This window comes from Paralichthys olivaceus, chromosome 8 (assembly GCF_024713975.1).
Source record: "Paralichthys olivaceus isolate ysfri-2021 chromosome 8, ASM2471397v2, whole genome shotgun sequence".
NCBI lineage: Eukaryota > Metazoa > Chordata > Actinopteri > Pleuronectiformes > Paralichthyidae > Paralichthys > Paralichthys olivaceus.
Window position 1 is genome coordinate 11,915,540 of NC_091100.1, and position 16,635 is coordinate 11,932,174.

At 42.3% G+C, this 16,635-nt stretch overlaps 1 protein-coding gene across 10 annotated transcripts in view; it reads left to right on the forward strand.

Annotated features, from left to right (window-relative positions):
• slit2 (slit homolog 2 (Drosophila)) overlaps positions 1-16,635 on the forward strand; it is a 172,735-nt gene that overhangs the window by 151,598 nt on the left and 4,502 nt on the right. For all 10 annotated transcript variants that reach the window (XM_069530123.1, XM_069530114.1, XM_069530115.1 and 7 more), the window contains 3 exons: positions 14,877-15,117; positions 15,984-16,114; positions 16,222-16,376. In XM_069530123.1, the coding sequence (XP_069386224.1) occupies positions 14,877-15,117; positions 15,984-16,114; positions 16,222-16,376 (527 nt within the window). The remainder of the gene's footprint in view (positions 1-14,876; positions 15,118-15,983; positions 16,115-16,221; positions 16,377-16,635) is intronic.

Genomic DNA, 16,635 nt, shown 5'->3' on the forward strand with positions numbered 1-16,635 from the left:
ATTGGAGCTCAAGATATTCTTCAATAACTTTTTTTCTGTAGGTCATAGAGACTTGGAAGTTGGTTCCATCTCCACTAATGTGGCTATGCCCGATCCATTGGTACCACCCCCGAGCTTCTACGACCTTTGGAAGGGGTAGGGTTAGGGTTGTGATTAGTGTTTGATTTTTTGGTTGTGATTAGGGTTAGGGTTAGGGATGAAAACCTATAGGAGTTCAAGATATTGTTCAATAACTTTTTTTCTGAAGGTCATAGAGACTTGGAAGTTGGTTCCATCTCCACTAAAGTGGCTCTGCCCGATCCATTGGGACCATCCCCGAGCTTCTACGAGCTTCGGAAATGGTGAAACCACCAAATCTATAAAAAAAAGTACAAGATATTTTTGAATAACTTTTCTTCTGAAAGTCCTAGAGACTTGTGCATTTCATGATTAATAAAGGGTGGCCTGCCACACAACCACACCGAATTTCAGCACGTTTTGAGCAAGCAGCGCGGAGTTATTCCAATTAATCCCTAATATGGGTTAGGGTTGCAATTAGGGTTAGGGTTAGGGTTAGGGTTGCAATTAGGGTTAGGGTTAGGGTTAGGGTTGTGATTAGGGTTAGGGTTAGGGTTGCTATTAGGGTTAGGGTTAGGGATGAATACCCATTGGAGCTCAAGATATTCTTCAATAACTTTTTTTCTGTAGGTCATAGAGACTTGGAAGTTGGTTCCATCTCCACTAATGTGGCTATGCCCGATCCATTGGTACCACCCCCGAGCTTCTACGACCTTTGGAAGGGGTAGGGTTAGGGTTGTGATTAGTGTTTGATTTTTTGGTTGTGATTAGGGTTAGGGCTAGGGATGAAAACCTATAGGAGTTCAAGATATTGTTCAATAACTTTTTTTCTGAAGGTCATAGAGACTTGGAAGTTGGTTCCATCTCCACTAAAGTGGCTCTGCCCGATCCATTGGGACCATCCCCGAGCTTCTACGAGCTTCGGAAATGGTGAAACCACCAAATCTATAAAAAAAGTACAAGATATTTTTGAATAACTTTTCTTCTGAAAGTCCTAGAGACTTGTGCATTTCATGATTAATAAAGGGTGGCCTGCCACACAACCACACTGAATTTCAGCACGTTTCGAGCAAGCAGCGCGGAGTTATTCCAATTAATCCCTAATATGGGTTAGGGTTGCAATTAGGGTTAGGGTTAGGGTTAGGGTTGTGATTAGGGTTAGGGTTAGGGTTGCTATTAGGGTTAGGGTTAGGGATGAATACCCATTGGAGCTCAAGATATTCTTCAATAACTTTTTTTCTGTAGGTCATAGAGACTTGGAAGTTGGTTCCATCTCCACTAATGTGGCTATGCCCGATCCATTGGTACCACCCCCGAGCTTCTACGACCTTTGGAAGGGGTAGGGTTAGGGTTGTGATTAGTGTTTGATTTTTTGGTTGTGATTAGGGTTAGGGTTAGGGATGAAAACCTATAGGAGTTCAAGATATTGTTCAATAACTTTTTTTCTGAAGGTCATAGAGACTTGGAAGTTGGTTCCATCTCCACTAAAGTGGCTCTGCCCGATCCATTGGGACCATCCCCGAGCTTCTACGAGCTTCGGAAATGGTGAAACCACCAAATCTATAAAAAAAAGTACAAGATATTTTTGAATAACTTTTCTTCTGAAAGTCCTAGAGACTTGTGCATTTCATGATTAATAAAGGGTGGCCTGCCACACAACCACACTGAATTTCAGCACGTTTCGAGCAAGCAGCGCGGAGTTATTCCAATTAATCCCTAATATGGGTTAGGGTTGCAATTAGGGTTAGGGTTAGGGTTAGGGTTGCAATTAGGGTTAGGGTTAGGGTTAGGGTTGTGATTAGGGTTGCTATTAGGGTTAGGGTTAGGGATGAATACCCATTGGAGCTCAAGATATTCTTCAATAACTTTTTTTCTGTAGGTCATAGAGACTTGGAAGTTGGTTCCATCTCCACTAATGTGGCTATGCCCGATCCATTGGTACCACCCCCGAGCTTCTACGACCTTTGGAAGGGGTAGGGTTAGGGTTGTGATTAGTGTTTGATTTTTTGGTTGTGATTAGGGTTAGGGTTAGGGATGAAAACCTATAGGAGTTCAAGATATTGTTCAATAACTTTTTTTCTGAAGGTCATAGAGACTTGGAAGTTGGTTCCATCTCCACTAAAGTGGCTCTGCCCGATCCATTGGGACCATCCCCGAGCTTCTACGAGCTTCGGAAATGGTGAAACCACCAAATCTATAAAAAAAAGTACAAGATATTTTTGAATAACTTTTCTTCTGAAAGTCCTAGAGACTTGTGCATTTCATGATTAATAAAGGGTGGCCTGCCACACAACCACACCGAATTTCAGCACGTTTTGAGCAAGCAGCGCGGAGTTATTCCAATTAATCCCTAATATGGGTTAGGGTTGCAATTAGGGTTAGGGTTAGGGTTAGGGTTGCTATTAGGGTTAGGGTTAGGGATGAATACCCATTGGAGCTCAAGATATTCTTCAATAACTTTTTTTCTGTAGGTCATAGAGACTTGGAAGTTGGTTCCATCTCCACTAAAGTGGCTCTGCCCGATCCATTGGGACCATCCCCGAGCTTCTACGAGCTTCGGAAATGGTGAAACCACCAAATCTATAAAAAAAAGTACAAGATATTTTTGAATAACTTTTCTTCTGAAAGTCCTAGAGACTTGTGCATTTCATGATTAATAAAGGGTGGCCTGCCACACAACCACACCGAATTTCAGCACGTTTTGAGCAAGCAGCGCGGAGTTATTCCAATTAATCCCTAATATGGGTTAGGGTTGCAATTAGGGTTAGGGTTAGGGTTAGGGTTGCAATTAGGGTTAGGGTTAGGGTTAGGGTTGTGATTAGGGTTAGGGTTAGGGTTGCTATTAGGGTTAGGGTTAGGGATGAATACCCATTGGAGCTCAAGATATTCTTCAATAACTTTTTTTCTGTAGGTCATAGAGACTTGGAAGTTGGTTCCATCTCCACTAATGTGGCTATGCCCGATCCATTGGTACCACCCCCGAGCTTCTACGACCTTTGGAAGGGGTAGGGTTAGGGTTGTGATTAGTGTTTGATTTTTTGGTTGTGATTAGGGTTAGGGTTAGGGATGAAAACCTATAGGAGTTCAAGATATTGTTCAATAACTTTTTTTCTGAAGGTCATAGAGACTTGGAAGTTGGTTCCATCTCCACTAAAGTGGCTCTGCCCGATCCATTGGGACCATCCCCGAGCTTCTACGAGCTTCGGAAATGGTGAAACCACCAAATCTATAAAAAAAAGTACAAGATATTTTTGAATAACCTTTCTTCTGAAAGTCCTAGAGACTTGTGCATTTCATGATTAATAAAGGGTGGCCTGCCACACAACCACACTGAATTTCAGCACGTTTCGAGCAAGCAGCGCGGAGTTATTCCAATTAATCCCTAATATGGGTTAGGGTTGCAATTAGGGTTAGGGTTAGGGTTGTGATTAGGGTTAGGGTTAGGGTTGCTATTAGGGTTAGGGTTAGGGATGAATACCCATTGGAGCTCAAGATATTCTTCAATAACTTTTTTTCTGAAGGTCATAGAGACTTGGAAGTTGGTTCCATCTCCACTAATGTGGCTATGCCCGATCCATTGGTACCACCCCCGAGCTTCTACGAGCTTTGGAAATGGTGAAACCACCAAATCTATAAAAAAAAGTACAAGATATTTTTGAATAACTTTTCTTCTGAAAGTCCTAGAGACTTGTGCATTTCATGATTAATAAAGGGTGGCCTGCCACACAACCACACCGAATTTCAGCACGTTTTGAGCAAGCAGCGCGGAGTTATTCCAATTAATCCCTAATATGGGTTAGGGTTGCAATTAGGGTTAGGGTTAGGGTTAGGGTTGCTATTAGGGTTAGGGTTAGGGATGAATACCCATTGGAGCTCAAGATATTCTTCAATAACTTTTTTTCTGTAGGTCATAGAGACTTGGAAGTTGGTTCCATCTCCACTAATGTGGCTATGCCCGATCCATTGGTACCACCCCCGAGCTTCTACGACCTTTGGAAGGGGTAGGGTTAGGGTTGTGATTAGTGTTTGATTTTTTGGTTGTGATTAGGGTTAGGGTTAGGGATGAAAACCTATAGGAGTTCAAGATATTGTTCAATAACTTTTTTTCTGAAGGTCATAGAGACTTGGAAGTTGGTTCCATCTCCACTAAAGTGGCTCTGCCCGATCCATTGGGACCATCCCCGAGCTTCTACGAGCTTCGGAAATGGTGAAACCACCAAATCTATAAAAAAAAGTACAAGATATTTTTGAATAACTTTTCTTCTGAAAGTCCTAGAGACTTGTGCATTTCATGATTAATAAAGGGTGGCCTGCCACACAACCACACCGAATTTCAGCACGTTTCGAGCAAGCAGCGCAGAGTTATTCCAATTAATCCCTAATATGGGTTAGGGTTGCAATTAGGGTTAGGGTTAGGGTTAGGGTTGCAATTAGGGTTAGGGTTAGGGTTAGGGTTGTGATTAGGGCTAGGGTTAGGGTTAGGGATGAATACCCATTGGAGCTCAAGATATTCTTCAATAACTTTTTTTCTGTAGGTCATAGAGACTTGGAAGTTGGTTCCATCTCCACTAATGTGGCTATGCCCGATCCATTGGTACCACCCCCGAGCTTCTACGACCTTTGGAAGGGGTAGGGTTACGGTTGTGATTAGTGTTTGATTTTTTGGTTGTGATTAGGGTTAGGGTTAGGGTTGCAATTAGGGTTAGGGTTAGGGTTGTGATTAGGGTTAGGGTTAGGGTTGCTATTAGGGTTAGGGTTAGGGATGAATACCCATTGGAGCTCAAGATATTCTTCAATAACTTTTTTTCTGTAGGTCATAGAGACTTGGAAGTTGGTTCCATCTCCACTAATGTGGCTATGCCCGATCCATTGGTACCACCCCCGAGCTTCTACGACCTTTGGAAGGGGTAGGGTTAGGGTTGTGATTAGTGTTTGATTTTTTGGTTGTGATTAGGGTTAGGGTTAGGGATGAAAACCTATAGGAGTTCAAGATATTGTTCAATAACTTTTTTTCTGAAGGTCATAGAGACTTGGAAGTTGGTTCCATCTCCACTAAAGTGGCTCTGCCCGATCCATTGGGACCATCCCCGAGCTTCTACGAGCTTTGGAAATGGTGAAACCACCAAATCTATAAAAAAAAGTACAAGATATTTTTGAATAACTTTTCTTCTGAAAGTCCTAGAGACTTGTGCATTTCATGATTAATAAAGGGTGGCCTGCCACACAACCACACCGAATTTCAGCTCGTTTCGAGCAAGCAGCGCGGAGTTATTCCAATTAATCCCTAATATGGGTTAGGGTTGCAATTAGGGTTAGGGTTAGGGTTAGGGTTAGGGTTGCTATTAGGGTTAGGGTTAGGGATGAATACCCATTGGAGCTCAAGATATTCTTCAATAACTTTTTTCTGTAGGTCATAGAGACTTGGAAGTTGGTTCCATCTCCACTAATGTGGCTATGCCCGATCCATTGGTACCACCCCCGAGCTTCTACGACCTTTGGAAGGGGTAGGGTTAGGGTTGTGATTAGTGTTTGATTTTTTGGTTGTGATTAGGGTTAGGGTTAGGGATGAAAACCTATAGGAGTTCAAGATATTGTTCAATAACTTTTTTTCTGAAGGTCATAGAGACTTGGAAGTTGGTTCCATCTCCACTAAAGTGGCTCTGCCCGATCCATTGGGACCATCCCCGAGCTTCTACGAGCTTCAGAAATGGTGAAACCACCAAATCTATAAAAAAAAGTACAAGATATTTTTGAATAACTTTTCTTCTGAAAGTCCTAGAGACTTGTGCATTTCATGATTAATAAAGGGTGGCCTGCCACACAACCACACCGAATTTCAGCACGTTTCGAGCAAGCAGCGCGGAGTTATTCCAATTAATCCCTAATATGGGTTAGGGTTGCAATTAGGGTTAGGGTTAGGGTTAGGGTTGCAATTAGGGTTAGGGTTAGGGATGAATACCCATTGGAGCTCAAGATATTCTTCAATAACTTTTTTTCTGTAGGTCATAGAGACTTGGAAGTTGGTTGCATCTCCACTAATGTGGCTATGCCCGATCCATTGGTACCACCCCCGAGCTTCTACGACCTTTGGAAGGGGTAGGGTTAGGGTTGTGATTAGTGTTTGATTTTTTGGTTGTGATTAGGGTTAGGGTTAGGGTTAGGGTTGCAATTAGGGTTAGGGTTAGGGTTGTGATTAGGGTTAGGGTTAGGGTTGCTATTAGGGTTAGGGTTAGGGATGAATACCCATTGGAGCTCAAGATATTCTTCAATAACTTTTTTTCTGTAGGTCATAGAGACTTGGAAGTTGGTTCCATCTCCACTAATGTGGCTATGCCCGATCCATTGGTACCACCTCCGAGCTTCTACGACCTTTGGAAGGGGTAGGGTTAGGGTTGTGATTAGTGTTTGATTTTTTGGTTGTGATTAGGGTTAGGGTTAGGGATGAAAACCTATAGGAGTTCAAGATATTGTTCAATAACTTTTTTTCTGAAGGTCATAGAGACTTGGAAGTTGGTTCCATCTCCACTAAAGTGGCTCTGCCCGATCCATTGGGACCATCCCCAAGCTTCTACGAGCTTCGGAAATGGTGAAACCACCAAATCTATAAAAAAAAGTACAAGATATTTTTGAATAACTTTTCTTCTGAAAGTCCTAGAGACTTGTGCATTTCATGATTAATAAAGGGTGGCCTGCCACACAACCACACTGAATTTCAGCACGTTTCGAGCAAGCAGCGCGGAGTTATTCCAATTAATCCCTAATATGGGTTAGGGTTGCAATTAGGGTTAGGGTTAGGGTTAGGGTTGCAATTAGGGTTAGGGTTAGGGTTAGGGTTGTGATTAGGGTTAGGGTTAGGGTTGCTATTAGGGTTAGGGTTAGGGATGAATACCCATTGGAGCTCAAGATATTCTTCAATAACTTTTTTTCTGTAGGTCATAGAGACTTGGAAGTTGGTTCCATCTCCACTAATGTGGCTATGCCCGATCCATTGGTACCACCCCCGAGCTTCTACGACCTTTGGAAGGGGTAGGGTTAGGGTTGTGATTAGTGTTTGATTTTTTGGTTGTGATTAGGGTTAGGGTTAGGGATGAAAACCTATAGGAGTTCAAGATATTGTTCAATAACTTTTTTTCTGAAGGTCATAGAGACTTGGAAGTTGGTTCCATCTCCACTAAAGTGGCTCTGCCCGATCCATTGGGACCATCCCCGAGCTTCTACGAGCTTCGGAAATGGTGAAACCACCAAATCTATAAAAAAAAGTACAAGATATTTTTGAATAACTTTTCTTCTGAAAGTCCTAGAGACTTGTGCATTTCATGATTAATAAAGGGTGGCCTGCCACACAACCACACTGAATTTCAGCACGTTTCGAGCAAGCAGCGCGGAGTTATTCCAATTAATCCCTAATATGGGTTAGGGTTGCAATTAGGGTTAGGGTTGCAATTAGGGTTAGGGTTAGGGTTAGGGTTGTGATTAGGGTTAGGGTTAGGGTTGCTATTAGGGTTAGGGTTAGGGATGAATACCCATTGGAGCTCAAGATATTCTTCAATAACTTTTTTTCTGTAGGTCATAGAGACTTGGAAGTTGGTTCCATCTCCACTAATGTGGCTATGCCCGATCCATTGGTACCACCCCCGAGCTTCTACGACCTTTGGAAGGTGTAGGGTTAGGGTTGTGATTAGTGTTTGATTTTTTGGTTGTGATTAGGGTTAGGGTTAGGGATGAAAACCTATAGGAGTTCAAGATATTGTTCAATAACTTTTTTTCTGAAGGTCATAGAGACTTGGAAGTTGGTTCCATCTCCACTAAAGTGGCTCTGCCCGATCCATTGGGACCATCCCCGAGCTTCTACGAGCTTCGGAAATGGTGAAACCACCAAATCTATAAAAAAAAGTACAAGATATTTTTGAATAACTTTTCTTCTGAAAGTCCTAGAGACTTGTGCATTTCATGATTAATAAAGGGTGGCCTGCCACACAACCACACCGAATTTCAGCACGTTTTGAGCAAGCAGCGCGGAGTTATTCCAATTAATCCCTAATATGGGTTAGGGTTGCAATTAGGGTTAGGGTTAGGGTTGCAATTAGGGTTAGGGTTAGGGTTGTGATTAGGGTTAGGGTTAGGGTTGCTATTAGGGTTAGGGTTAGGGATGAATACCCATTGGAGCTCAAGATATTCTTCAATAACTTTTTTTCTGTAGGTCATAGAGACTTGGAAGTTGGTTCCATCTCCACTAATGTGGCTATGCCCGATCCATTGGTACCACCCCCGAGCTTCTACGACCTTTGGAAGGGGTAGGGTTAGGGTTGTGATTAGTGTTTGATTTTTTGGTTGTGATTAGGGTTAGGGTTAGGGATGAAAACCTATAGGAGTTCAAGATATTGTTCAATAACTTTTTTTCTGAAGGTCATAGAGACTTGGAAGTTGGTTCCATCTCCACTAAAGTGGCTCTGCCCGATCCATTGGGACCATCCCCGAGCTTCTACGAGCTTCGGAAATGGTGAAACCACCAAATCTATAAAAAAAAGTACAAGATATTTTTGAATAACTTTTCTTCTGAAAGTCCTAGAGACTTGTGCATTTCATGATTAATAAAGGGTGGCCTGCCACACAACCACACCGAATTTCAGCACGTTTCGAGGGAGCAGCGCAGAGTTATTCCAATTAATCCCTAATATGGGTTAGGGTTGCAATTAGGGTTAGGGTTAGGGTTAGGGTTGCTATTAGGGTGAGGGTTAGGGATGAATACCCATTGGAGCTCAAGATATTCTTCAATAACTTTTTTTCTGTAGGTCATAGAGACTTGGAAGTTGGTTCCATCTCCACTAATGTGGCTATGCCCGATCCATTGGTACCACCCCCGAGCTTCTACGACCTTTGGAAGGGGTAGGGTTAGGGTTGTGATTAGTGTTTGATTTTTTGGTTGTGATTAGGGTTAGGGTTAGGGATGAAAACCTATAGGAGTTCAAGATATTGTTCAATAACTTTTTTTCTGAAGGTCATAGAGACTTGGAAGTTGGTTCCATCTCCACTAAAGTGGCTCTGCCCGATCCATTGGGACCATCCCCGAGCTTCTACGAGCTTTGGAAATGGTGAAACCACCAAATCTATAAAAAAAAGTACAAGATATTTTTGAATAACTTTTCTTCTGAAAGTCCTAGAGACTTGTGCATTTCATGATTAATAAAGGGTGGCCTGCCACACAACCACACCGAATTTCAGCACGTTTTGAGCAAGCAGCGCGGAGTTATTCCAATTAATCCCTAATATGGGTTAGGGTTGCAATTAAGGTTAGGGTTAGGGTTAGGGTTGCAATTAGGGTTAGGGTTAGGGTTGTGATTAGGGTTAGGGTTAGGGTTGCTATTAGGGTTAGGGTTAGGGATGAATACCCATTGGAGCTCAAGATATTCTTCAATAACTTTTTTTCTGTAGGTCATAGAGACTTGGAAGTTGGTTCCATCTCCACTAATGTGGCTATGCCCGATCCATTGGTACCACCCCCGAGCTTCTACGACCTTTGGAAGGGGTAGGGTTAGGGTTGTGATTAGTGTTTGATTTTTTGGTTGTGATTAGGGTTAGGGTTAGGGATGAAAACCTATAGGAGTTCAAGATATTGTTCAATAACTTTTTTTCTGAAGGTCATAGAGACTTGGAAGTTGGTTCCATCTCCACTAATGTGGCTCTGCCCGATCCATTGGGACCATCCCCGAGCTTCTACGAGCTTCGGAAATGGTGAAACCACCAAATCTATAAAAAAAAGTACAAGATATTTTTGAATAACTTTTCTTCTGAAAGTCCTAGAGACTTGTGCATTTCATGATTAATAAAGGGTGGCCTGCCACACAACCACGCCGAATTTCAGCACGTTTCGAGCAAGCAGCGCGGAGTTATTCCAATTAATCCCTAATATGGGTTAGGGTTGCAATTAGGGTTAGGGTTAGGGTTAGGGTTGTGATTAGGGTTAGGGTTAGGGATGAAAACCCACTGGAGATCAAGATATTCTTCAATAACTTTTTTTCTGAAGGTCATAGAGATTTGGAAGTTGGTTCCATCTCCACTAATGTGGCTATGCCCGATCCATTGGTACCACCCCCGAGCTTCTACGATCTTTGGAAGGGTTAGGGTTAGGGTTGCAATGAGGGTTAGGGTTAGGGTTGTGATTAGGGTTAGGGTTAGGGATGAAAACCCACTGGAGATCAAGATATTCTTCAATAACTTTTTTTCTGAAGGTCATAGAGACTTGGAAGTTGGTTCCATCTCCACTAATGTGGCTCTACCCGATCCATTGGTACCACCCCCGAGCTACTACGACCTTTGGAAGTGGTGAAACCACCAAATCTATAAAAAAAAAGTACAAGATATTTTTGAATAACTTTTCTTCTGAAAGTCCTAGAGAGTTGTGCATTTCATGATTAATAAAGGGTGGCCTGCCACACAACCACACCAAATTTCAGCACGTTTCGAGCAAGCAGCGCGGAGTTATTCCAATTAATCCCTAATATGGGTTAGGGTTGCAATTAAGGTTAGGGTTAAGGTTAGGGTTAGGGTTAGGGTTGCAATTAGGGTTAGGGTTAGGGTTAGGGTTGCTATTAGGGTTAGGGTTAGGGATGAATACCCATTGGAGCTCAAGATATTCTTCAATAACTTTTTTTCTGTAGGTCATAGAGACTTGGAAGTTGGTTCCATCTCCACTAATGTGGCTATGCCCGATCCATTGGTACCACCCCCGAGCTTCTACGACCTTTGGAAGGTGTAGGGTTAGGGTTGTGGTTAGTGTTTGATTTTTTGGTTGTGATTAGGGTTAGGGTTAGGAATGAAAACCTATAGGAGTTCAAGATATTGTTCAATAACTTTTTTTCTGAAGGTCATAGAGACTTGGAAGTTGGTTCCATCTCCACTAAAGTGGCTCTGCCCGATCCATTGGGACCATCCCCGAGCTTCTACGAGCTTCGGAAATGGTGAAACCACCAAATCTATAAAAAAAAGTACAAGATATTTTTGAATAACTTTTCTTCTGAAAGTCCTAGAGACTTGTGCATTTCATGATTAATAAAGGGTGGCCTGCCACACAACCACACCGAATTTCAGCACGTTTTGAGCAAGCAGCGCGGAGTTATTCCAATTAATCCCTAATATGGGTTAGGGTTGCAATTAGGGTTAGGGTTAGGGTTGCAATTAGGGTTAGGGTTAGGGTTAGGGTTGTGATTAGGGTTAGGGTTAGGGTTGCTATTAGGGTTAGGGTTAGGGATGAATACCCATTGGAGCTCAAGATATTCTTCAATAACTTTTTTTCTGTAGGTCATAGAGACTTGGAAGTTGGTTCCATCTCCACTAATGTGGCTATGCCCGATCCATTGGTACCACCCCCGAGCTTCTACGACCTTTGGAAGGGGTAGGGTTAGGGTTGTGATTAGTGTTTGATTTTTTGGTTGTGATTAGGGTTAGGGTTAGGGATGAAAACCTATAGGAGTTCAAGATATTGTTCAATAACTTTTTTTCTGAAGGTCATAGAGACTTGGAAGTTGGTTCCATCTCCACTAAAGTGGCTCTGCCCGATCCATTGGGACCATCCCCGAGCTTCTACGAGCTTCAGAAATGGTGAAACCACCAAATCTATAAAAAAAAGTACAAGATATTTTTGAATAACTTTTCTTCTGAAAGTCCTAGAGACTTGTGCATTTCATGATTAATAAAGGGTGGCCTGCCACACAACCACACCGAATTTCAGCACGTTTCGAGGGAGCAGCGCAGAGTTATTCCAATTAATCCCTAATATGGGTTAGGGTTGCAATTAGGGTTAGGGTTAGGGTTAGGGTTGCTATTAGGGTGAGGGTTAGGGATGAATACCCATTGGAGCTCAAGATATTCTTCAATAACTTTTTTTCTGTAGGTCATAGAGACTTGGAAGTTGGTTCCATCTCCACTAATGTGGCTATGCCCGATCCATTGGTACCACCCCCGAGCTTCTACGACCTTTGGAAGGGGTAGGGTTAGGGTTGTGATTAGTGTTTGATTTTTTGGTTGTGATTAGGGTTAGGGTTAGGGATGAAAACCTATAGGAGTTCAAGATATTGTTCAATAACTTTTTTTCTGAAGGTCATAGAGACTTGTAAGTTGGTTCCATCTCCACTAAAGTGGCTCTGCCCGATCCATTGGGACCATCCCCGAGCTTCTACGAGCTTTGGAAATGGTGAAACCACCAAATCTATAAAAAAAAGTACAAGATATTTTTGAATAACTTTTCTTCTGAAAGTCCTAGAGACTTGTGCATTTCATGATTAATAAAGGGTGGCCTGCCACACAACCACACCGAATTTCAGCACGTTTTGAGCAAGCAGCGCGGAGTTATTCCAATTAATCCCTAATATGGGTTAGGGTTGCAATTAAGGTTAGGGTTAGGGTTAGGGTTGCAATTAGGGTTAGGGTTAGGGTTGTGATTAGGGTTAGGGTTAGGGTTGCTATTAGGGTTAGGGTTAGGGATGAATACCCATTGGAGCTCAAGATATTCTTCAATAACTTTTTTTCTGTAGGTCATAGAGACTTGGAAGTTGGTTCCATCTCCACTAATGTGGCTATGCCCGATCCATTGGTACCACCCCCGAGCTTCTACGACCTTTGGAAGGGGTAGGGTTAGGGTTGTGATTAGTGTTTGATTTTTTGGTTGTGATTAGGGTTAGGGTTAGGGATGAAAACCTATAGGAGTTCAAGATATTGTTCAATAACTTTTTTTCTGAAGGTCATAGAGACTTGGAAGTTGGTTCCATCTCCACTAATGTGGCTCTGCCCGATCCATTGGGACCATCCCCGAGCTTCTACGAGCTTCGGAAATGGTGAAACCACCAAATCTATTAAAAAAAGTACAAGATATTTTTGAATAACTTTTCTTCTGAAAGTCCTAGAGACTTGTGCATTTCATGATTAATAAAGGGTGGCCTGCCACACAACCACGCCGAATTTCAGCACGTTTCGAGCAAGCAGCGCGGAGTTATTCCAATTAATCCCTAATATGGGTTAGGGTTGCAATTAGGGTTAGGGTTAGGGTTAGGGTTGTGATTAGGGTTAGGGTTAGGGATGAAAACCCACTGGAGATCAAGATATTCTTCAATAACTTTTTTTCTGAAGGTCATAGAGATTTGGAAGTTGGTTCCATCTCCACTAATGTGGCTATGCCCGATCCATTGGTACCACCCCCGAGCTTCTACGATCTTTGGAAGGGTTAGGGTTAGGGTTGCAATGAGGGTTAGGGTTAGGGTTGTGATTAGGGTTAGGGTTAGGGATGAAAACCCACTGGAGATCAAGATATTCTTCAATAACTTTTTTTCTGAAGGTCATAGAGACTTGGAAGTTGGTTCCATCTCCACTAATGTGGCTCTACCCGATCCATTGGTACCACCCCCGAGCTACTACGACCTTTGGAAGTGGTGAAACCACCAAATCTATAAAAAAAAAGTACAAGATATTTTTGAATAACTTTTCTTCTGAAAGTCCTAGAGAGTTGTGCATTTCATGATTAATAAAGGGTGGCCTGCCACACAACCACACCAAATTTCAGCACGTTTCGAGCAAGCAGCGCGGAGTTATTCCAATTAATCCCTAATATGGGTTAGGGTTGCAATTAAGGTTAGGGTTAAGGTTAGGGTTAGGGTTAGGGTTGCAATTAGGGTTAGGGTTAGGGTTGTGATTAGGGTTAGGGTTAGGGTTGCTATTAGGGTTAGGGTTAGGGATGAATACCCATTGGAGCTCAAGATATTCTTCAATAACTTTTTTTCTGTAGGTCATAGAGACTTGGAAGTTGGTTCCATCTCCACTAATGTGGCTATGCCCGATCCATTGGTACCACCCCCGAGCTTCTACGACCTTTGGAAGGGTTAGGGTTAGGGTTGTGATTAGTGTTTGGTTTTTGGGTTGTGATTAGGGTTAGGGTTAGGGATGAAAACCTATAGGAGTTCAAGATATTGTTCAATAACTTTTTTTCTGAAGGTCATAGAGACTTGGAAGTTGGTTCCATCTCCACTAATTTGGGTATGCCCAATCCATTGGTACCACCCCGAGCTTCTACGATCTTTGGAAGGGTTAGGGTTAGGGTTGTGATTAGTGTTTGGGTTAGGGTTGTGATTAGGGTTTGGTTTTTGGGTTGTGATTAGGGTTAGGGTTAGGGATGAAAACCCACTGGAGATCAAGATATTCTTCAATAACCTTTTTTCTGAAGGTCATAGAGACTTGGAAGTTGGTTCCATCTCCACTATTTTGGGTATGCCCGATCCATTGGTACCACCCCCGAGCTACTACGACCTTTGGAAGTGGTGAAACCACTGAATCTGAAAACAAAATAACAAGATATTTTTGAATAACTTTTTTTCTGAACGTCATAGAAACTTGGGCATTTCAGGATTAATGAAGGGTAGCCTGTCACACAACCACACCGAATTTCAGCATGTTTCGAGGAAGCAGCGCAGAGTTATTCAGCCTATGGTGAATATGGGTTAGGGTTGCAATTAGGGTTAGGGTTAGGGTTGTGATTAGGGTTAGGGATGAATACATATTGGAGATCAAGAAATTCTTCAATAACTTTTTTTCTGAAGGTCATAGAGACTTGGGCATTTTAGGATTAATGGAAGGTAGGCTGTCACACAACCACACTAAATGTGGTTGTGTGACACCCTATGGTGAATATGGGTTAGGTTTGCAATTAGGGTTAGGGTTAGGGTTAAGGGCTGATGAGGTCTTTGGTGTTCATAACAGTTTGCTTTACAGGATCACCATTTCAACCATATGTGCTATTCTCACTGAGTGTTTGCTTTTATATATTTGTGTTGCAGTGGGTTATTCTGTGAGTTCTCTCCCCCAATGGTCCTCCCTCGCACCAGCCCCTGCGACAACCACGAGTGTCTGAACGGGGCGCAGTGCGTCATCGTGGGAACCGACCCTCGGTGCCAGTGTCTCCAGGGCTATGACGGCGAGCGCTGCGAGACTCTTGTCAGTGTCAACTTTGTCAACCGCGAGTCCTACCTGCAGCTTCCCTCCAGTCTCCTCTCACCAGAGACCAACATCAGCCTACAGGTGAGCACTTACTCAGTCTAACACTGAGGTTGTAATGGAGTACAGCTCTGAGGTGATTGTTCTTTAGGTGACCCTAACCCTATTTCAATGTCATTCTCCTTTATATGTCTACTCTATCCTGCTCTTCTCTTTCTGAGGTTATATAATATAAATATATATTATAATAACTTTTTACTTTTTTTACTTTTCAGATTAAGATTTTATAATCAATTCATACAAAAGGCTTATATAAAAAAACATGTATTTTTAAACCTTTGATTTGATAGATGGTTTCATTTAAATGTTTTTTTTATATCATCCAATATCTCAAAAAGTAAATATCAGAGGTCAGTAAAAGAAAAACAGAACAGAATACATATATGTTAATGAGATTTTTTTTCCTCTCATCTCTCCTTTGTTCTAATTATCTCGCAACCAACACAATGAGAGCCCCTTGATGAAACCACCTAATTTATAAAACGTATAATGATACATGTATTATAAAGCATTTTAAACTGGCTCCACCACATAAAACCAAAAAGCTGTATTACATCTTTTACATTTTCTTTCCCCACCAATACTTACACTTTCCATACCTTAAAGTAGATATAATTAAAATTGATACTAAAAATGTATCAAAAAAACTTCAGTGAAATAAGCCCAAAGAACTATTGCATCTAACAGTCACATTTAGCAAATAGCTGGTGAACATAATTGAGCACAGAGCTGCCATAGAGCCAGAGCGTTTAGGCATTGTTGTAGACCAAATAACAAAGAGTTAATACTGTGTGCTAGTTTGGCCTGTTGCTCACAAGCAGCTGTGTTCGGAATCAGTTTCCACTTCTTATTCTTCCAGCATTGATATTTATATCCTGCCGTGCTTTCAGATCGCCACAGATGAGGACAGCGGTGTGTTACTGTACAAAGGGGACAATGATCACATTGCCATGGAGCTGTACAGGGGACGCCTCAGGGTCAGTTACGACACCGGGTCCTACCCTCCTTCTGCAATATATAGGTACGTGCTAATACCAGCAGAACTGTCCGACAACAACACTGTCACGGATGCTGCATTCACATGATGAATGACACTGAATCTCTCCATTCTCTCTCCCTCTCTCTCAGTGTGGAGACAGTGAATGATGGCAGTTTTCATGCGGTGGAATTAGTAGCATCAGACCAGACTCTGTCCCTGTCCATCGATGGCGGGACGCCCAAATCCATTTACTCCATCAGCAAACAATCCACGCTCAACATAGACTCTCCACTTTACCTGGGAGGTAAGGACCTAAGCACAGTGTGTGTGTGTGTGTATGTGTTTGTACAGCTGTCTTTGTGAGGACCTGTTTAAGCCTTTAACCTACGGAATGAGGACATTTTTGTCAAAGCGAAGACATTTTGGACGGTCCTCACTTTGTGACCCCCCTTTAATGGACTGTTTGGAATTAGGTTCAGGTTAGGTTAAGGTTCAGGGTTAGGCTTAAGCATTTAGTTTGGATGGTCAGGGTAAGGGGCTGGGAAATGCATTATGCCAATGAG